The 21799-nt window shown below is 44.0% G+C and overlaps 1 protein-coding gene across 11 annotated transcripts in view; it reads right to left on the bottom strand.

The window, feature by feature from the left end:
• Positions 1 to 6334: 6334 nt before the first annotated feature.
• The window catches only part of SEMA6D (semaphorin 6D), a 441818-nt gene continuing 426353 nt past the window's right edge, over positions 6335 to 21799 (bottom strand). For 4 of the 11 annotated variants that reach the window (XM_079953190.1, XM_079953193.1, XM_079953195.1 and 1 more), the window contains 4 exons: positions 20261 to 20352; positions 19821 to 19877; positions 13678 to 13845; positions 6335 to 9636 (listed from right to left, as the gene is read on the bottom strand). In XM_079953190.1, coding sequence (XP_079809316.1) covers positions 8330 to 9636; positions 13678 to 13845; positions 19821 to 19877; positions 20261 to 20352 — 1624 coding nt within the window. In that variant the 3' untranslated portion in view covers positions 6335 to 8329. The remainder of the gene's footprint in view (positions 9637 to 13677; positions 13846 to 19820; positions 19878 to 20260; positions 20353 to 21799) is intronic. The other 7 variants (XM_079953196.1, XM_079953199.1, XM_079953197.1 and 4 more) reach the window with 7 other exon arrangements.

The raw sequence follows: 21799 nt of genomic DNA, 5'->3' as shown, positions 1-21799 counted from the left end.
AAAATAGTTGTTTATTGCCGTGACATCTGGTGGGAGGGCGTTCCACAGGGCGGGTGCCACTACCAATAAGGCCCTCTGCCTGGTTCCCTGTAACCTCACTTCTCACAGTGAGGGAACCACCAGAAGGCCCTCTGCGCTGGAGCTCAGTGTCCGGGCTGGATGATGGGGATGGAGACGCTCCTTCAGATATACAGGACCTTCAAACACAGGACTCCTTCAAATGGAGGACTGTCAGCCCTTCAAAAAGAGACCTGTCTATACTAGTGTTTGTGGTCACCCTGCACCCATTACCATGACAATATGTGTTTCAGATTCCAATTTTAGATGTAATTACATACTAACTGCTACTCAGTGGCATAGCGTGGGGGGTGCAGGGGGGGCCCGGCCGCACCGGGCGCAACATCTGGGGGTTAGGGAAATCCACGGGTTAGGGGGCGCAAATCCACGGGTTAGGGGGCGCAAATCCATGGGTTAGGGGGCGCAAATTACTTGCCTTGCCCCGGGTGCTGATAACCCACGCTACGCCACTGCTGCTACTGAATTCAGGCACTGTACACCTGAAGTAGTAGCATACCACTTTGAACTGCCATGGCTTCCCTCAAAGAATCCTGGAATCTGTAGTTTGTTAAGGGTGCTGAGAGTTGTTAGGGGACCCCCTGCCATTCCCTGGGAAGAAGGATTGACTGTTAAACTACTCCTAGAACCGTAGCTCTGTGCGGGGAATTCTAGGACGAAAGAGCAGAGTATGCATGCAATCAATAAAAAAATTCTGAAATGTCCCCTCTAATATTTGTCTTGCTCGGAGTACGTTATTTCTCTATCAGACAAGATGATGAAGGCCTTCACATATAAGGGACGGGAGGCTCTCAGAATTGCCAGACAAGCTGAAGCAAGCGCTGAAAAGAAGCAAAACTCAAGGCTCTGTTTCCCGTCTCTGACATTGGGCAAGGTCGGAATCGGACAAAAAGCATCGCTAGGGCCCTATTATCACCCTGACCTTAAGCTGCCAAATCTTTATGTAATCATCTCAGTTTAGAGCAAGACTGCGAGTATCGGGCTAAGTGGGGTATTCTGTGACCCAATGTTTCCAATCAGGATGCATGTTGCACACTTGGTTAGATCCCAGAAGGAGTTTGAGCCTCTTTCTGTTGATTTTGCAGTGTCCCGTGCACAGCGGAATGATGAGGAATACGTGCACATACTCTATATTGCTTTATTTACATTTCAAAGCTGGTAGATTACAGAAAAACATCTTGCCTCTGCCGGAGCAGAGAAAGCATCCTCTCTCCTCTGAAGCACGGAGAGAATCACACTGACTGAGAACAGTGAAAAACAGGAAACCAGTGTACGTCACATCCAGTCTCCTTTCCCGTGGGAAAACCCAACAGTACCTCTGACTGGAATGTAAACATTGTCTTGTGACAAGCCTTTCGCTGCACAGTGAAGAGAGCAGAAACCAACACTTTCTCCCCTTCAGATATTTACTCTCCCAGGATTGTTGTGAGAGGAGAAGTGGAATAAGCCCATGTCCCTTGGTTTTTTTGAGGGAGAGGACCAAATGTGATGGATAAGGACTCTCTTGCCACACATGAACAAACCCAGACACTGTGCTCTAAACTACACTAAATCTGGAACTTATTCCTTACCATTAACCCAAATGGGGTTGGTGGTGGAAGGAAATACCATAAATAAGCTGGCAGGGCTTTGATTCTGGTGGTTGCTCTGCCATTGAATATTCCCCTCTTTCTGCTGCTCTGTTAGTCTTTGGGTTGAGACCCTAAAGGTCAAATAACTTACCTTTTTAAAAAGTGTGCTTCTGTGCAGATTTTCTCTGGTCCGAAATTAATTTTGCAAGAGTGGCAGAGTTTGGTTTCTGGAACAGGGATTAAAATCACAAGGACAGGACTAAGGGCCGAATCAGATGATGCGTGTAGTGAAATCCCACGTTGCTGCTGCTTGAGATTAAATTTGCTGGTGGCAGTGGAGAATCAGAATGGGAACTATGCTGTGTGTGAAGGATGGGTGAACCTCCTTACCCCCCATGATGCTGTGTTTAAAAAAAAGTACCCAACTGAAGCTGCTATTTCCCCAAGAGGATAGCCCTCATTATTTTGCATTTTTTTTAAAAAAATAGCAATAGATGAACCACAATTAGAGTTTTGAGTTTGACCCTGATGTTGGTGAGAAACTGGCAATGCTTATGTGCTCCCTTCTGCATCTCCGTATCATTCTTCTTTGATACAGATGTATGTTCTAAACCACTGAGTCTCTTGGGCTTGCCGATTGGAAGGTTGGCAGTTCTAATTCCCGCAACGGGGTGAGCTCCCATTGCTCTGTCCCAGCTCCTGCCAACCTAGCAGTTCGAAAGCACGCCAGTGCAAGTAGATAAATAGGTACCACTGTGGCGGGAAGGTAAACAGCATTTCCATGCGCTCTGGCTTCCATCATGGTGTTCCGTTGCGCCAGAAGCGGTTTAGTCATGCTGGCCACATGATCCAGAAGGCTGTCTGTGGACAAATGTCGGCTCCCTCAGCCTGAAAGCGAGATGAGTGCCGCAAACCCATAGTTACCTTTGACTGGACTTAACTGTCCAGGGCTTTTTTTACTTCTTTGAGATGTACCATCTGTAAATACACTACATGCTGCCAACTTTTGGAGGTCAGTGGGCACATATGTAAATTTGAGAAAGTGTCATGGGCACAAAAAATGGGGGTGTGGCATAACACAACATGGCTGCCACATCTAAACAAGGCAGGACTACAAAATGGTGTAGACATTGTTCACCAGAAAGCAGCTCTTTGTACAACTCTGTCTCGGATGGGTGGGTGGGCAGGTACCCAATCTGTACATTTACTGAAATATGGTCATGTTTGATAAGCCATGCTTAATGTAGAAGAGCAAACAAGGTCTCATGCTTTGTGGATTTTTGCAAGCATATTTGCTTTGGGGGTACGATGTTGGCGACTTCTGAAATAAATAGATCAGTGGAAAGACACCGTAAATACTCAGCTGTCTCTTCTGTAAAGGAAACTGACGTTTTAACAGCAGTTCTTAGTACCCTGCTGCTCAGATGGTGTATGTATGAACAGAACAGTATTATGAACTTAATTTTAAGCATATGCACATCTCTTGGCCTGTAAAAAGTTGTAGGTTAAGCTTCCATGTATTTACATTTCATACTCAGCCCGCCTCCTCAGGTTAGCATCCCTCCTTCTTTCTTCTCCCCCCTGAAAGTATGCAGTGCTTGTTGTCAAAGGAGCCAGGAAATTTGATCCGTTTGGTAGATTTACCTTTGCTTCTTTCTCTAGAAGAATTATACCTGTAAAATTCAGCACCACTGAAGAAACTGGATGAAATGGGTGGCACAGCAGTTGTCAAAAGCTGGCCAAGAGAGCCCTGGGAGGTGGTAGTGGGAATTTGTGTTCACTACTTGTACAAATTATGTGCCTCCCACAACAAATGTGGGTCCCTGTGGGATCAAATGCATGCTTGTTCTACAAGTCGTTGAGATTGTGGCAGCTCAGCGTACATTAATAAAATCAGAACTCTCCACGAATTTTATTTAAGGCTCAGTATAGACATTCCACTCACACGGTCAGGATTTGTTAGCATTTCAGATTCAGGGAACACTGTGCAACTGGTGTTACAAAACCCCTTTTTAAGCCTTAAGCAGCAGTATGAGGCCAGAATTCAGAGGTGGGAAAATAGACTGCGCCACTTCACACCGCATGCAGATAGCGGAACACATTTATGAATGCTCCCTTATGTGAGCAACTCAATGCAAACAGAAAGTTAGCACAGCAGGGGACAGACTGGGCTCCAGAACCTTGTTCCCCAATGGGCTAATTCTTTCATTTATTTATTTTTTAAAAAACTTTCATAAAGGTTTTTGTGTATGTGTGTGGGTGAGTATTCAAAAAGAATTATTTTCCATAGATAGATAGATAATCTGGAGTGGGGGAATGGATCCACAGACAAATGGATTGGATGATGCAGGAAAAGGTAAAGGTAAAGGGACCCCTGACCATTAAGTCCAGTCGCAGATGACTCTGGGTTGCGGCGCTCATCTCGCTTTACTGGCCAAGGGAGCTGATGTTTGTCTGCAGACAGCTTCTGGGTCATGTGGCCAGCATGACTAAGCCGCTACTGGCGAACCAGAGCAGCACACGGAAACACGGTTTACCTTCCCACTGGAATGGTACCTATTTATCTACTTGCACTTTGATGTGCTTTCAAACTGCTAGGTTGGCAGAAGCTGGGATTGAGCAACAGGAGCTCACCCCGTCGCAGGGATTCGAACTGACGACCTTCTGACCAGCAAGCCCAAGGCTCAGTGGTTTAGACCACAGTGACACAGATAGGGGCTGGCTAATCTCTGAATGACTCCAACTGATTACTATGGACAGGACTGGCTCCATGTTTGAAGGAGACTTTGATGGGTGCTCTCCTGTGTAGATGGATTACCTGTAGCATAGCAGAGTGGTAGGCTGTTTTCTTTAACTGTAAGAAGATGCCAGTTGTCATTCATAATTCCCATGACGATCCAGACAGCATGTTTATTTTGGGGCATCAAGGGGAAAACAAAATGGCAGCTGGGATTCGATATTGGTGGTGACAATGAGGACTGGCACTCACGCTGTCAGGGTGATGTGGCTCCAGCAGCTGCCCAAGGATGCCACGGGCCAAATATGGATCAATGCCTGTAATCTGGAGGACCATTGGCGTCATAATATGCCCGGTATCCCTGCCTATTCTATGCATCAGGTATGAACAGTGAAAAGACACAGAGGTAAATGCAGTTGCCCATCTTGAAACTTCAGAAACAGGGTTAAAAGACTAGCATGTGTAGGTTGTATGTGCAAGTCCTAGGAAAATAACAGCAAGCTGCATTAAAAGACGTAATGCCACCAATTCAGTGGGTTCTTGGAGATGGCAGGTGCTGTGTTGTATGAAATGAACTCCTCCTCCCAGCATGGATGGTTTTACTCACTTCGGTGGATGGTTCCTGACCAGAGGGCAATGTTAATGGGTTGCAGCTACCTATATGCAGTTTCCCATTCATTCCCAAAAGCTTAGCATGGGGACTGGGTTATGCTAACTGCTTTTAAACGTATAATCAAGTGAGATGCTTGCTACTTTTGAATAGTTTATTTTGACTTTACATGCGGTGTTAAAAACCCAAAAGGACGTATTATTTACACATCCACAATACAAGTTTACAAGATATCTATACATGTTAAAGTACTCTATAGACCATATAGAGCAGCTTTCATTTTTTTTAGGGTTACTTTTATAAGCTGTACCATTAAAAAAGATACAATCTGCATTTACCTTTGCACAAATGGATAAAGCATGTTTTTTATTTATTTTTAATTAAAAAAAAAACAAACCCCAACCCAAAACCCAACAAAAATTATAAATTAACAGAATAAAGACTATGTTGAATGTTAAAAAGATTTCAACATAAATACTGAGCGAACTCACATTACCATCTAACAAGGCAGCACAATGTTACAGAAAGTTATTTGGGTTCACATAACATTTATGTTTCCGTTTCACACAAGTATGTATTATTCATTACTATTTGTAAAGTGAAGTCAATTCTTTTTTTCTTTTTTGTCATTTGATTCTCATTTTAAAATTATTAGTTGCAAGAGTGAAAATATTTTTAGGTGGGGGAGGAAACGATCCTAAGTATTTTTGGAGGGGGAAGTAAAGGTCTTCAATGGTCAACATACAAAATGGAAAAGGGAGAATAATTCTATATATTAAGGAACAAGGATCCCTTTTATTTGAGACAGAGAGAGACGGAGATATTTTCTTTCCCCCCTTAACATGAAATAGAAGCCAGTGTTTTGGATTGAAGGTACTTGTCCTATCAGCTCACGACTATCCCCCTGTGTGGGCTACATGCTGATGGCAACGTTCAGCATACAAGTACTAGGGCATGATTGGCAGGCTAAGATCACCATCTGTGATGAACATCAGCTGCAAACACATACCATAGCAGCCCCGAAAGAAGCGTGCTCAGCTTTAGCAGGTGTTCCATTACCCCAGAAACCTCATATGATTTCACATTATAACTGTTTGATCCTTAAGCTAGTTAGGGGTGGGATGTTTAGCGCGAAAAAGGTTGATTTAATGCTGCTGTCTCCTCAGCTTAGAGGCTGCCTTTTCATTGTTAATTAATTGTTCTTGTGGGGATATCCCCCCCCCTCTTTCTTTCATCTTTTCGGATACTGTTGAGAGAACTTACAGCTGGCATGTGGGGAACTGTGATGTGCTGTTACCGAGAACACTTGACAGGGGTTTAGTGTAGGGTTTTCTTTAAAAAAAAAAAGGAAAGAAAATCATTTTCATGAATAAGGCACAAAATGCACAGATCCAGGTAAACACACAGAATATTTACAGAATATTGTCATTACCGGCATGACTATGGAGAAACCACAAGCTAAACAAATTGATTGCACTACTGTCAAATTTTTCTTGGGCGGATCCTGCCAAGCCTTACTGATGTATCTTCATTTCTGTTGGAAAGGGCTACAAAATAATATTAATAATGTGAACATCTTATTCCACATTTCTCTTCTGTCTTTTTCTTTTGTAGAAAAGGGACATGGCTCACACGTAAACATCTATGTTGGTGTAAGCCAGCCTTCCTCCACCTGGTGCTCTCCAGATGTTCTGGTCTGCAAGTCCCATCAGCCCCAGCCAGCACGGCTGTGTTGTTCTCCAAAACATCCAGAGGACACCAGCTTAGGAGAGGATGGTATAAGCACTTGCCATGGATGCAGGGAGCAGTAGTTCCTCTTATCCCACATTGGGCTAAGCAAATATACAAGCCATAGGTTTGCTCCTCAATTCCTTGTTCGCTACATACAGGTGGGTACATGAACAGCCCTGGTTTGTTTGGGGCCAATGAAGCAATTCTTTGCATCTGGAAAATATCTCCTTTTTTCTCTTAGGGTCTTTTCTACTTGGGAATGACGTATTTCCCCCTTTCATTGCCCTTCTCATTCCCCCGCCTTTATTTTGTCTCAGTTTGGGGGAAGGCGGTGTTTAAAAACAAACAAATGAACTGCTTTTTGAACTAGAGAGTCTGACCATAATGGAAACTTTGTTCTGGATGAAGAACAGTTAGAAGTTCTAAAGTTTGCATTCAGGCTGGGAAGTCAGGTGGACTGAAAGACCAGCTGAGCACTGGAGATGGGGGAGAAATCAATTCGGTTTGCGTTTTCATGTTAACCTACCTTAATTTGTGCTTCCCAAAGCACCATGCAAACCCTTTGGAATTTGCATTTCTCTGAAGTAAAAATTTCCAAACTGCTGCAGAAATTGGCCGAACTGAATATCAGGAAAACGAGAAACCAAAATGGACTGATTTAACCATCCCTACTGCCGTGGACCTCTATTAATGCTACACTTGGAATTTAGACATCTGACTCTATAGCAGCATAATTTAGAATGAGCACATTTGCACCATTTCACATAGTAACTAGTTCTGCCCAGGGCAGAAATCTGACAGCACAAAGCTTCCCACATGAGATCTGCTGTACACCTCATGCAATCCAAAATAATCTGAACCAGAGCCATCTGTCTGTTTAGTCAAACTCAAATGTAAACGTTTCTGTAACTTAAAAGATGCAATGAGATTGAATACCTCCTAGCTTTGTGCGCACACACACACCCTCTCACACAAACACCTTTATTCTCATCATAAACAAAAATGTCATCCTTTGGAGGAAAAGAAAAATGCTACAGTTGGACTAGAGACCAAAGTTCAGCAAGTTGCTTATTAACCAACATACTTGTTGAGACATTATCATTTGCTGACATTTGTGCAAGAGGCAAGGCAAATGCATACATATTAAAATGTTCACATTTCATGGGAAGACTACACATTATGGCAGTCTAAAAATGAACCCCATTTTATTGTTATCGTTATTATTATTATTATTATCTTCAAGTATTTTTGCTCGCAGATCTTTTCCCCCTCCCCCTTTCCTCCCCAAGTACTTTTGCTCAGGTAGTTCCCCCTCCCATTGTGCTACATGTCTCCTCTGCTCCAAACAAAAGGAATGTGAAGGGCCAGCACCTTCCTTTGTTATAATCTGTTTAGCAAGCTGAGCCTTGCTTTAAGCCAGGTGTGTGGCAAAAGCCCAGATGTTGCTGGAGTTAAGGACAGGTTCTTTGGCGGCTTGTTCATTTTCTCTCTCTCTCCGTGTGTGTGTGTGTGTGTGTGTGTGTGTTTCTCTCATGACAAGCGAGTCACTGTCTTATTGTCTGTCCTGCAACATCATCCCACACCTCTTGACAGAATACGCAAGTCTCAGTAGCTGTATTTGTTCAGTGGTCTGACTGAAGGCGCCTGGGGAGCAAACGAGGGTTTGGGCGGCACGTCTGGTTTGAGGGAGGGCGTCCTCTTTATCCCTGTCCGAGGGAGCGTTCCATTGCTCGTGTAACTGCTTTGCCTAGACAAGGAAGGCTGTAGATGGACACTCACTGGTGCCCCTTGCATGTAATCCATCTTTGAGCCTCCTCCGGGAGGTATGTATCCCCCGCGGTTAATACTAGGCTGCCGCGACAGCAGCACGCCATTGGGCGAGTTTAAGTTTTTAGGGAGGGCTGATATAGAATGCCGCTGCGATGAATTTTTGTGGTAGCCCCTCTGTCTTTCCAAAGAGGTCATGGGTACCGCCGGTGTGGTAGGGACGTCCACCCGTTTCGTTGGACTGTTTCGTGGAAGGGTGGATGGAGGAGAATACAAAGAGGCTTCCCTGTTGGGAACTTTAGGCGGGATCTCAGTCATGTTTCCCATGGGATCCAGCATTAAAGTTTGGTGAGCCACCTGGAGGTCTCCCATAATGGCTTTGGGGTTGCTAGGCATTTCGTTCAAATGTTTCAGGAAATCGTTCAAGGTGTTCCTGGAATCCACAGACCTCCTGTGGTCTCTCTTGCCCGATGACTTTGTGTGCGGGTGGTCCATGTTCTGCATCTTCTTGTCTGCTTTGTGTGCGTTGGAATTTGAGAAGGACATGTTGTAGTCGTGGGTGGCGTTTGGAAGAACAATAGCGCTGGGGATGTGTCCGTGACTTAGAGGAGAATGAGGTGGAGGACTGGATGGGAAAAACTGAGGGCTCTTCAGAGGAGTTTCTTTTCTAGAAGCACTGAGGTTGTTCTGCGCTTTGTCCATCTGACTTTTCATAGACTGCAAAGTCTTTTGCTGCAGCACTGGCGTGGATTCTGGTGTTGGAAGAGCTGCCAGTTCTGGCGGTTGGCCTCTATGGTCCACCATCATCATGGACTTTGTGTCGGCCGTTGGCGGCATCTCTTTTCTGCTTGTTAACAAGTTTGAATACAGCTTGGGAGAATCGATATTCTGTTGATACTCCTTGACTGGGCTATCAAAGAGGCCGTTCAGCTTGGCGAAACTCCCACTCGAGTCCGTACAGGACTGAGCCGACTCTGCGTCTTTGTGTATCTTCCTGGACTTTCTCACAAACATATCCCGGTAACAGTAAACAGCCACGCCCGCAATAAAGGCTCCCAGCAGAAAGGCAGCAAAGACGCATGTAATCAGGACATTCATGTGCACCATTTGGTTAGAATCTCCTGACTGGACTTCCCACCTGACACCTACAACAAACACATGTGGTATGGAGAGATTAGAGCGTGTTTTATTCTGCATGACCGTAAAACAAAGCTTGCTTATCTTAAGCTGCAGTACTAACCAGACATAACAGAAACCTAGCACCACTGCACTTGAGAGAGAGAGAGATTTGCACAGTAGGGGTAGGAATCACAAGTCTTCTGACATGGATATCCTCCTCAGGGAGTCATTAGTGGTGTATATACACATATACCAACAGATGTTTTTAAGTGCTAAGTGGTTTCTGATGTATCTAATTCAGGTGGAGACTAAAAACATAGCGGGCACAATCCAGCACAATTTCTATTTATTTTAATGGGAGAAGGTTGAAGCACGTTCATAACTCTCACATTAACCCTAACCTTAACCCCTAATCCTAACCTGAAATTGCTTGAAGTTGGCAATGATTGCACCCCATGTATGAAACAGTCCTCACTGAACATCTGAACATGTTTGGGGTTGGTCTCCACCATAATTTATCCTACATTTGATGTGTTATATTTTCCCCAATTTACACCACCAGCATCATGCATATACATTAATATGCAACATCTCTGTGATAATATGGATGTCTAATCCATTTGTCCATCATTTCAATCCAATGAAAGCGCTTCCAGTTGTCCAGTTTGGTGGAGTTACAGTTTGGTGGAGCAACCCCACAACACCAATACAGCCCCCCCCCAATTTTGGAGATTTCCCCCTTCATTCTTAATGCAGGTTTTGCCCCCTGTGCCAAGATAAATATTTCTGCTGGCTCAGGAGGCTGCCGAGCCATTATGCTGGGCTGTCAGATCAGAAGGATGTGAAATGATGGCATGGGCTTGCTGTAGCACTGTGCTGCAATTTGGTCTTTCCACTCATCCTTTCTTGGCCCCTTGCTCTTAGCTAACTTATCAAAGCTGACCACAGGCATCAAGCAGGGCATGGCTGTTGGAGGAACCTTGCTGACCAGTTCACGTTACCCTCTTAATAGGGGTATTGTTCTACAGTTGCACCCCTCTCTGACGCCCGCTTGGCTCTTGGGATCAGGGGCCCTCTAGATGTTGTTGGACTCCCAACTATCATCAGCCCCAGCCAGCATGGTCAACAAACTGGAATGATGGGAGTTGTAGTCCAACATCTGGAGGGCTACATGGTCTCCACCTCTACTTGTCCTTATAGCAGTGCCATGCTTTTCCTTGCTCCAGAAACCAAGGAAACTACAATATCAGCAGCTGTTTGCCTTCCTTGTTCTGTCTGGCAGCTGGTTTTTATTTTATTTATGAAAGTATTCACGACCTGCCCTCTATCAAATTGATCTCAGGGCAGAGTATAAGAAGATATTTTAAACCACCGTTCAGTTAATAAGACAAAACAATGAACAATAAGCTTTTAAAAAAACCCTCACAGGGTGGCTTATTGTTACACAGCAGAGTTAACAATTCCTAAATGACTGAGAAAATAGCCAACCTCTCTGCTACGCTGCCTTCCCAACTGCAGGCAAGAGGAGCCACCACAAGAGAGAAAAGGGAATGCTACCAGTTTGGAGAGGTCATTTTCTTTTGCAAATGGAAGCAAATCATAGCTATGGGGGTAAGCAGACAGCAGATCTACCTTTCGGCAGGCCAGGAAGGCTAGAAGGAAGGCTCTCTTTCCATGGCTGCCTTTAATGGCTGTCAGTTCTAGATGCCATCACAAGCATAAGGAGACTTCCCTTGACAGGCTGGCAATCTCTGACCTGCACCTCTGTGTCTATTAATCTGGAGAACTGGACTATATGAGTAGCATTACTACACTCTGCCAATCCAAATGCACACACACTGTCCTGAAATATCCTTTTAAGACTCACAAATAGTAGCTGGTGTGGTATTAACTTTAACGATTTCTGCTAGAAAATTGAGGTTAGAAGGTGCTACACAGCCAAGCTGCAATTAATAACTCGTGGAAGGATTTCTCTTTCAATTTCCTGCCCGACTCATGAATCAGAATCAAAAGTGAGATAGGATTATGCAAATATTGAGCAAAACTCTATAATGTGCAGATTTGCATTGTCAGAACTATGCTAATATTTTTACACCCCCCCCCCTCCAAAAGGAACGCTTTCTCACTTTGCTATTCTGGAAGTGGTATTCTCTGCAGCTTAAAAAAAGAAGTCAAGATTACCCACGCATTTTAAGGCCTAGACTTCAGTGAGTAACGAACTTTTGGAACAGAGCATCATTTAAAAACCATCCGGCTAATGAGAGGTATTAGTAGTTTTCATAATATAGAATGCATTAAATTTTGCACTAGAAGATCAAACAATAGTATTAAAAAAGGGGAAAAAAACAAACTTGCACGTTAATATCAGAGCTTGCAGGTTTTTGTTTTTATTTAAAGCAACCACAGACATTGCACCGTTAAGAAAATGTTAGTTTGGCAGAATGCACCTAATTGTGTTATTCAGCACAGTGGGAAAGTTAAAACAAAGAAGAGTGTAATGTGTGGTTTGTGTGTGTGTTAAGAGGCAAGGCCTTTGAAGAGAGTTGAAAGGTTCAGGGTTATTGGTTTTAATGGCATTGTGCAGAAGAGGGAAAAGGAGGGGAAAGGCTGAGAAAGGCTTACTACAGAAAACGCTACCGAGCGTGACTGAGAGAGCGCGTGAGCAAATCCTGGCAAAAGCAGACTTGTTTTAAAGTACAACCAAGCGATAAGAAACACCTGAAGCAAATTACGAATGCGCTGCCACAATGGCCAAAAGGAAACCTGATACGTTTCGCTGAATACTTGAATGTGAAAGGTTTGCTTGAGAACTTACGACTTATTTTTTCTTTTTTTCTTTTTTTGAGAAAAGAAAAGACAGGGTCATGCAGATATGTGCCATTTGCTATGAGGTGTCCAGTTTGGGTATCCAGATAACAGAGGACGAGCTGTTTGGATGAGAAGATAAGGGGCCTGTTCTGACGTGAAGCTCACTGGTGACCCAGGGACCCCCACTCTCTCTCATTTATTTTTCAGTTGTGAGGATGAAATGGGCTATTCCATTTTTATCTTCACAACAATCCTATGTGCTGGATTAGGCAGAGAGAGAGAGAGAGAGAGAGCATCACTCAAAGGACTCAATAGTCCAGCGTGCTTTGAGGCCTCTCCAATCTGTGTCCAACTGACACCTCATAATGCAGAAGCTGCTATTTGCAGGGTTTTCTCCCTCCCCACTTCCTTATGGGCACACAGATCAAACGGTCACAGTATATATACCGGCTGCCTGATCTATGTACCTACGGTCAACCATGCAGCACCGCACTGCCCTTTATGGAGTACATGATTCTTCTTACATGGAGATTAACCCACTGTTTGTGATGATGTTAACATGTGGAGTTGTTCTTAGCGGGAGAGATTTAGGAAACTCAAACTCCCACAGTTTTGAGGTGTATCTCACAGAAAGACACCTTAGCGCTGATAAAGGTAGTAGCAATTGGAAGGAAGCTTGTGCTGCAAGAGTTTTTGAGGGTCTTTTGTTAAAAGCCAGAATGCTCTCGTTTCTGCTGTGGTGGATTAATGCGGTTACTCTTTGCAAAGGCTTTTTGCAAAGCTATGCTGCGGTGAGAGAGTAAAACTTCTACATTGTGGGCCAGCCAAAAGGAATATCGCAGACCCATAAGGAAGTACACAAAAGGAGTGTGGTACAGGAGGACGCTTTTCCGGGAGTAAGCCCCATTGAACTCAATGGGATTTGATGCTCGGCTGACATGCGCTGTTGAGCATGCAATAAATGCGTGTGCAAAACAAAATGCGTATGCCAACAAAATTTGGCTGGGGGTGAGAATAATAGGATGAGCAGGAGTTTTCAACAAAGTGTTCAACACAGTGATGCAAACTCTGTTTTGCTGCTCATCTTGTCTCCCAAATCCCCCCTCCTCCCTGCTCTGTTAGCCAAAATTACACCTTTTTATTACATACAAAGGATGATATTGCATGCACATTTTGATAAGAACAAGCGTTTGAATTTGAAACTGCTGAAGCTATCAGGTTTCCTTTCAGCCGTAATAAAACCCCCGATTAGGCCTTACCCTTCGGGACCCCTGATAATGAATCTGAGTAATCAGAGGTGTTTGGGTCATCTTGGGCTACAAATTTCCGGGAGCCAGTCACTTTAGGTTTCCAGGAACCAATCACTTTGGGTGAGAAAACGGGGATACTTTCCACTGTGGTAACAGAAGTTGAGGGTAACGCCATGTCTGTGGTGGCAAACAGATTTTGCTTTTATTAATGTGCATTGACGTCAGATTCCTGCCCCCCACTCTATGGTGTGTGTGTGTGTGTGTTTCTTTTTTTATATGAAACCCTCAACAGTTAGTGACTTTGCACAATGACTGCTAAATTGTATTTGGAAAACAGGCTTAATAGGAGTTGCACGAGGAACAACGGCATTATACTGTGACTTGCTCTTTAAAATCAGATTTAAAGTCAGGGGCAGGAAATGTATTGCGAATTATTGCCATTATTCAATGACTGTGGTGCTTAAATAAAATCAGTAAGGAAGATGGAAAACGGAGGAGGGGAGCAGAATTTAGGAATGGAGGAAGCTGCCTTATTCTGTGTCAGGCTGGGTTTCTGATTTTTTTTTCCTGTCAATTTATTATTATTACATTTATATACTGCCTTTCATCCGAAGATCACAGGGCAGGTTACAGTATAAAAACACGTAACATAATAAAAAATAAAATCATAAAATCGATTGTTTCATTAGCCAAATGCCTGGGTAAAAAGGAATTTTTTGCCTGGCGCCTAAAGATATGTAACGAAGGCGCCAGGCAAGCTTCTCTGGGGGGAGAGCAAAGGTCTCACTGAGATCTCCTCCCAGACCTTCTAGAGTGTGTAACATTTAGTGTTATGGCATCAATGAGGTCCAGCCTCTTGCAGTGCCAACAGAGCCTCTTCTAATGGGCCTTCGGAAGAATATGGCAGGTGTGGGTGTTCTGGATGGCTCACCCACACTTGTAAAAAGGAAAAGGGAAAAAGGATTGTGCTTCAAGCTACAGCAATGCCAGCTACTGTATAGCTACGGTGGATTCATAGAATTGGGTGTGAGCTTTCAGGCAATCGGTCTGTAATCATGAGGGCCAGGAGCTTGATATAACTGGACAAAAGCAAAACTTGGAATTCATAGCATTCTATAGCTCATATGCCACAATTCATGTTGACATCAGGGGTGGTGTCAATTTCTAAACCTCCTGTGTATATCTGCAGTGGAAAGCTGTTGGTGAACGTGACTTACAAATCCCTGTTAATCGACAGTGTGGAATCAAGTGAATCATGTCAACATTTAAAAGTAAACCTGATTCCCCCCCCCCATCCATTCATGCACAGGCAGAAAGGGCGTATTTTTCACACAAGGGAACTGCGACTTTCCTCCCTTCCCACCAGAATTAGTTCTCGGACAAACAAAATCCATCAAATACAATTCTTGTTTCATTACAGAAGTGCAAATAGCATCAAAGAATCGTCTGCTGTCAAACTTCCAGAAGCATTAAAAAGCATGTGGAAAAAAAAATTGTAATTGGCAGATAGAATTAAGGAAACATCAGAGGAGTGTACTCTGTACTGGATTGTGCTCTCATTGAAGTCCAACATGGAATTTTGCCTTTTGAATTAAAGAAAAAAGCAGCAATCTAACCATTTAGGAGGAATTTGGGATGGAAATGCTAAAAAAAACCAACACCAGAAGGGAACTGATGCCCCTGTTGAAAACAGGGCTTCAAAGCTTCTATTGGGAGATTCAACACAGATAAAAGAAAGTACAGTGGTACCTCGGGTTACATACGCTTCAGGTTACAGACTCTGCAACCCAGAAATAGTACCTTGAGTTAAGAACTTTGCTTCAGGACGAGAACAGAAATCGTGGTCCGGCGGCGCAGCAGCAACGGGAGGCCCCATAAACTAAAGTGGTGCTTCAGGTTAAGAACAGTTTCAGGCTAAGAACGGACCTCCAGAACGAATTAAGTACTTAACCCGAGGTACCACTGTACTACTTCACGCAGCACCAAGTTACACTGTGGAACTCCCTCCCACAGGAGACAGAGATTTCTTCCAACTTGGATGGCTTTAAAAGAGGATGAAATGAACTCATGATTAGGTTATCAATGGCTACTAGCTATACTTGACTTCACAGCTGGATGCAGTAATACAGTGGTGCCTCGCAAGACGAAATTAATCCGTTCCGTGATGCTCTTCGTATAGCGGTTTTTTCGTCTTGCAAAGCAAGCCCATTGACAGCTTAGCGGATTAGCGCTATTAGCGGTTTAGCGGCTTTTAGCGATCAGCTGTTAAGCGGCTTATCAGCAGATCAGCTGATAAGCGGCTTAGCGCCTTAGGAAAAGGGGGGGGGGAGGGAAAAAAACCTGCAGGAACTCGCAAGACATTTTCGTCTTGCGAAGCAAGCCCAAAGGGAAATTCGTTTTGCGAAGCGCCTCCAAAACGGAAAACCCTTTCGTCTAGCGGGTTTTCCGTCTTGCGAGGCATTCGTCTTGCAGGGCACCACTGTACTTCCGATTATCAGTTGCTGTAAACTGCAGGAGGGGAAAGTGTGCTTGGGCTCTGCCTGCAGGTTTGCCACAAACACCTTGGTTGGCCACTGGTCTGATCCAGCACACTCTTCTTAGGTTCATATTCTGACACCTGCCTCCTTGATCATTTCCCTCCTGTGCTGCTCAGGAATTCTGGGAAACCAAAGCACTGGCGCAGCTCTGAAAGGTTCAGTCTGCCATCTTGATTTGAAATGGTGTCCCATTGTATCCAAACATGGACAAGACCCCTGCTCCCAGGAACCTTTCAAATCACAGAATTGTAGAGTTGGAAGGGGAATCTGGTGGTCATCTGGTTCCAACTCCCTGCAAGGCTTGCCCTGCCTTTTGCCCCACCCTTAAATTATCAAAAGCAAGTTGCATAATTTGGTTACAAGGTCTTAAGTCCAAATGCATCGTGAATGGACATGGCAACAACCCTTCAAACCTATATAACCCACCAATTGTAAGGGCCCGGTCTTGCTTGAGAATTCTCAGAAACAAATTTTATTATTATTACAGTGGTGCCCCGCAAGACGAATGCCTCGCAAGACGGAAAACTCACTAGACGAAAGAGTTTTCCGTTTTGGTGGTGCTTCGCAAAACGAATTTCCTATGGGCTTGCTTCGCAAGACGAAAATGTCTTGCGAGTTCCTGCGGGTTCCCCCCCCCCTTTTTCTAAGCCGCTAAGCCGCTTATCTGCTAAGACGATAAGCCGCTAATAGCACTAATCCGCTAAGCCGTCAATGGGCTTGCTTGGCAAGACAAAAAAAACCGCTAGACGAAGAGAATCGCGGAACGGATTCTTTTCGTCTTGCGAGGCACCACTGTATTATTATTATTATTATTATTATTATTATTATTATTATTTATTAATACTGAGATTATAAATGGGTAATGCACTCTGTCAGTTTCTAGGGCTGTGTGTGCCCTTCCCTGCCCCAACCCAGGCAACGATAAACCAGAATCTGGCCTTGGGAGTTGTGCTAATTAGGGCTTTTAAAGTCCAACATAGTTGGGAACAGCAAGGCAATGCTAAGTCTCTTCTCCTTCTGGGGACAAGAACACACAGTCAAAGCACAGTGCAGGGCTGTTTGAAAGCTCTTTTACAAACAGTCCTGCAACTGCTCCTTGCATCTCAGGCACCATCATGCAAAATCTGGTGACCCTATCTTAAGAGGTGTCCAAAATGTTGCAGTCCAGCATCTTGATGTAAAGCGGTGTCACAACAGTAGCCAAACACAGATGGGAAACCAGCTCCTCTATCTTGGGAATCATTGTGTTAAGTTTGGCAGCGATATCTCAAGAGGTGTCTGAATGCATAGCGAGTGGACAGACAGACAGGTGGACAGACAAACCACAACTCAAGCTATATCAGGTATAAGAGCTAATGATGATGATAATACATAATACCTCCACAAACAGAGACAGTGGGCAGCTAGCTAACCTTGGTGGGAAACTGAATGTTGGACTAAAAAGTAAGAGTCCCTCCTGGATCAGACCAAACACTGTTCCCATAGTGGCCAACCAGATGTCTATGAGAAGCCAAAGTAGGAAAAGTGCTGTTCCTCTACCACTTGTGTCCTCCAACAACTTCTATTCAGAGATGTATTGCCTCTAATCCATACGATATAGCCATTATGATTAGTAGCCATTAATCCTCTCAGCTTTCATGGATTTGTTTAATTTGCTTTTAGAGCTGCCCAAGATGGCAACTATGCTGTGTGAAGAAATGTTCTGAGTATTCTACCACACCATTGGATGGTATTGAGCTCTAGTATTTATTTGTCATAGTTTTACATATATCGCTCCATGCATACCTCAAAGTGGTCTCCATTAAAATATTGACTTTGTTATTAATGTATAACACATACATTATAGTATTTTGAGAGCGGAAGAAAAACTTCCCCTTCTACATTTTCTCCATAGTTTGGTCATATTACCCCTCTCACTCAGTGTAAGCTGCAACCTTTCTTTCAGCCCCCAAATGATAATCTGGACTGTACCTTTTCCAGCTCTACAATACCCTTCCTGAGGTGTGGCTACCAGAACTGAACCAAAATCTTTAAAGCCCTAAACGGCCTTAGTCCAGTATACCTGAAGGAGCGTCTCCACCTCCATCGTTCTGCCCAGACACTGAGGTCCAGCGCCGAGGGCCTTCTGGTGGCTCCCTCGCTGCGAGAAGCTAAGTTACAGGGAACCAGGCAGAGGGCCTTCTTGGTAGTGGCGCCCGTCCTGTGGAACACCCTCCCACCAGATGTCAAAGAGAAAAATAACTACCAAACATCTGAAGGCAGCCCTGTTTAGGGAAGCTTTTAATGTTTAATAGGTTATTGTATTTTAGTGTTCTGTTGGAAGCTGCCCAAAGTAGCTGGGGAAACCCAGCCAGATGGGCGGGGTATAAATAATAAATTATTATTATTAAACTGTGGCCATGCCATAGTAAATTACAATGTGCAAAAGGCATTGTCATATTAGCAGTTTTATCTTTGATCCCTTTCCTAATGATCCTGGCAAGGAAATTCTTTTTGTATTCAGTTTTTTATTCTAAGTTTACATATCTAACTGTGCGGTATATTACAACCACTTTCCTTACTGTTGTTACTTTTCCTATTCAGGTAAGATGCTGAGATTTCAGTAACGACACACAAAATCCCAGACCACCGATTTTTGGAACTGAACTCTATGTTTTAGTACCTAAACCAAGACACCTCTTGGAAAGCTATTGTATAATTTCTCTTGCCGCATGAGAGCTGAGGGATCAGAGTTTAGGAGGGGGAAAATCCATATGTAGGCAATTGAAATAGTATTGCAGACATGAAAAGCCTATTGTAAGTTTGCCTGTTGTTTGGAGAATGGTTGGGTTTCCTCTGTAAAGGAAGCTCAAAGGCAAGTCCTGTAATGCGAGTGGGAGGGGGAAAAAACCCCCATCCTTCTCACTCTTACCAACAGCTTATTAAAGGCAAAGCCGTCCCCTCATTTGCTCTGTAATTTTTCTGGAAGAAGCACATAAAACTTGAAGCGATCTGATGCTAAATGCCACCTATTAGTGGATATGATGCTATTAGCACAAATGCATTTCTGAAAACCTTTGAAGATATCAACACATTTCCAACATTTCAGAAATACACATTTCAGGGGGGAAATGTGCATTTGCTTTTTATAAATAGCCGGGACGACACAGGAGGAGGAGGAGGAAGAGGAAAGGGAGGAGATGAAGTGGACCAGGCATCTAACTGCTAGGGTAGCATTCATGAAGACATGGTTGAGTGGAGGGGGAAAGAGTAGAAGCTTAGCGGACATTTCGTGCAGTGAGAATGTCATCTATGTTAATCAGGCTCTTTCACTTAATAAAAGATGTGTCTCAATTAACAATGAGCTCTTAAGCATGCAGATACACAAGGTGGAAAGTGCTACGAGTGAGAGAAAGTCTTGGCTGTTCCTTGACCATCAGAAGAGAGATGAGTAGAAGCAGAAAAGCAAAAAATATGGAGGTCTTGCCAACTGCACCAAAGGAAAGAAAAAGGGAGGAGGAAAAGAAAAGTAAAAAAGAAAAGGGGGGCGAGGCTGTCTGAAAATGCTGAACTGAAGGAAAGAAAAGTTCCATTAACTGGGGGGGGAGGAGAAAAAAATGATTGAAAAAAACTAACCAGATGTTGGATCGCCAAATATTTTGTAATCTGGTGTAGTTGTAGTAGGCAAAATTTCTAAAAGAATTAAAGGAACACGTAATCAGTGAAAAGTAACCGAAAGCAAAAGCAAAATAGATTTCCGAAGCTGAAAATCAGAAAACAAAACACAATAGGTTCACCCAAAAGGAAGAAGAAAAAAAAGGAAAAGGGGTGGGGAATACCTGTTTTAATAAGTTGACATCTAGACCTTCATGAACAATACATGAAGGCTGGGAGAAAAATGGCCGGGGGACGGGGTTCCACCACCCAAGATCAAGTGGCTTAGGTTTGTGCTAAATGGTTTACAAGGGGGCGGGGTGCTCCATGCCATTTTTTTGTGACATCCACACCGACAAGAGTGTGGCCCGCAAACCAAACCATGCCACATTCTCAAGTTGGCCCCTGGGACTTGTGCTTACCATGGCAATCCCCGAGTTGTGCGGTGTTGCCATATTCCACATCTTGCTCATATCCTCCAACGCTGTGGTTGTATGAAACAAACAAAGATAACCTGCAATTAACAGCATTAGTTGGGGAAGAAACCAATGGCCACCGTCATTCTCAAAAGAAACACAAAAGCCGCAAAACATGTTCATTCAGCAGCTGCTAAGCAGCGGTTCTCAACCTGTGGGTCCCTCCCCAGATGTTGTCGGACTACAACAACATCTGGGGAGGGACCCACAGGTTGAGAAAGGCTGCTGCTAAGGGGAGCTGGGCGCTGGATATACAATGAAGGGAAGAGATTTCGTCTTCAGCAACCTCTGGTTAGAATCTCAACCATTTAATGGCTATGCCTTCTTCACAATAATCCTTGCAACTTCAAGTGGGTTAATAGCCCCAGCCAAATAATACCCAACCCACAGGGAAGATTTCCTACACAGGCCCCAGTGAAATGAATGGGAAGCAGAGATTAATACGACCACGTGGTATTGTATCTGCTTATGACAGGCATAGGCAAACTCGGCCCTCCAGATGTTTGGGACTACAATTCTCATCATCCCTGACCACTGGTCCTGTTAGCTAGGGATGATGGGAGTTGTAGTCCCAAAACATCTGGAGGGCCGAGTTTGCCTATGCCCGGTTTATGACTTCTATTCATCCCAAGGGTCTTGCTCAGGAGAACTTAACACTATGCCTCCCAAATTATCTAACGACAGAGCTGTCCAACACAATCTGACCCTGCCCTGTTTTCCGTGGCAATGAGGCACCATGAAACCTTTTATACTTTTACTAGCTCCCCTGATCACAGTATTGGCGAGTGGAAATGTAGGCCATGTTGGACAAATATCATATCGAGATTCAGAGGCAGTATGCCTATGAATTATCAGTTGCTGGGTTATTGCAATGTGAGGTCTGTTGCTACCACCCTGCCACTCATGTCCTGCTTCCGGAGACATTAGCTTGGCTTCTATGTCAAACGGAATACTGGTAACCCTTTGGTCTGATCTAGCAGGGCTCTCCTAATGTTCCTACACTCATACAACCCTGATTCCATGTTGGGACTTCCCCAGTGAGAAATGTCCACAACTGTGCTGTCATCACTGAGATGGTCCTGTACCTCGTACCACCCCATCAGATATTAGTTAATGATGGGCCACAGAGCAAAGTTAAATTTTATTTGTCCAGCTGGTTCAAATGGGTGAAAACAGCCCTTCAGACAACCTGGTCCCAGATGGTTGAAAGCTTCACAAGATTATTAACCCCTCTATAAATTGAGCCCAGAAACGACCGTATTTTTCGCTCTATAAGATGCACCAGACCACAAGACGCACCTAGTTTTTGAAGGAGAAAAACAAGAAAAAAAATATTCTGAATCTCAGAAGCCAGAACAGCAAGACGGATCACTGCGCAGTGAAAGCAGCAATCCCTCTTGCTGTTCTGGCTCCTGGGATAGCTGCGCAGCCTGCATTCGCTCCATAAGATGCACACACATTTCCCCTTACTTTTTAGGAGGGAAA

Source organism: Podarcis cretensis (assembly GCF_951804945.1).
Source record: "Podarcis cretensis genome assembly, chromosome: 14".
In the NCBI taxonomy this organism is placed as follows: domain Eukaryota; kingdom Metazoa; phylum Chordata; class Lepidosauria; order Squamata; family Lacertidae; genus Podarcis; species Podarcis cretensis.
The sequence above is the reverse complement of the archived record's forward strand: the minus strand, read 5'-3'. Positions and strand labels throughout refer to the sequence as shown.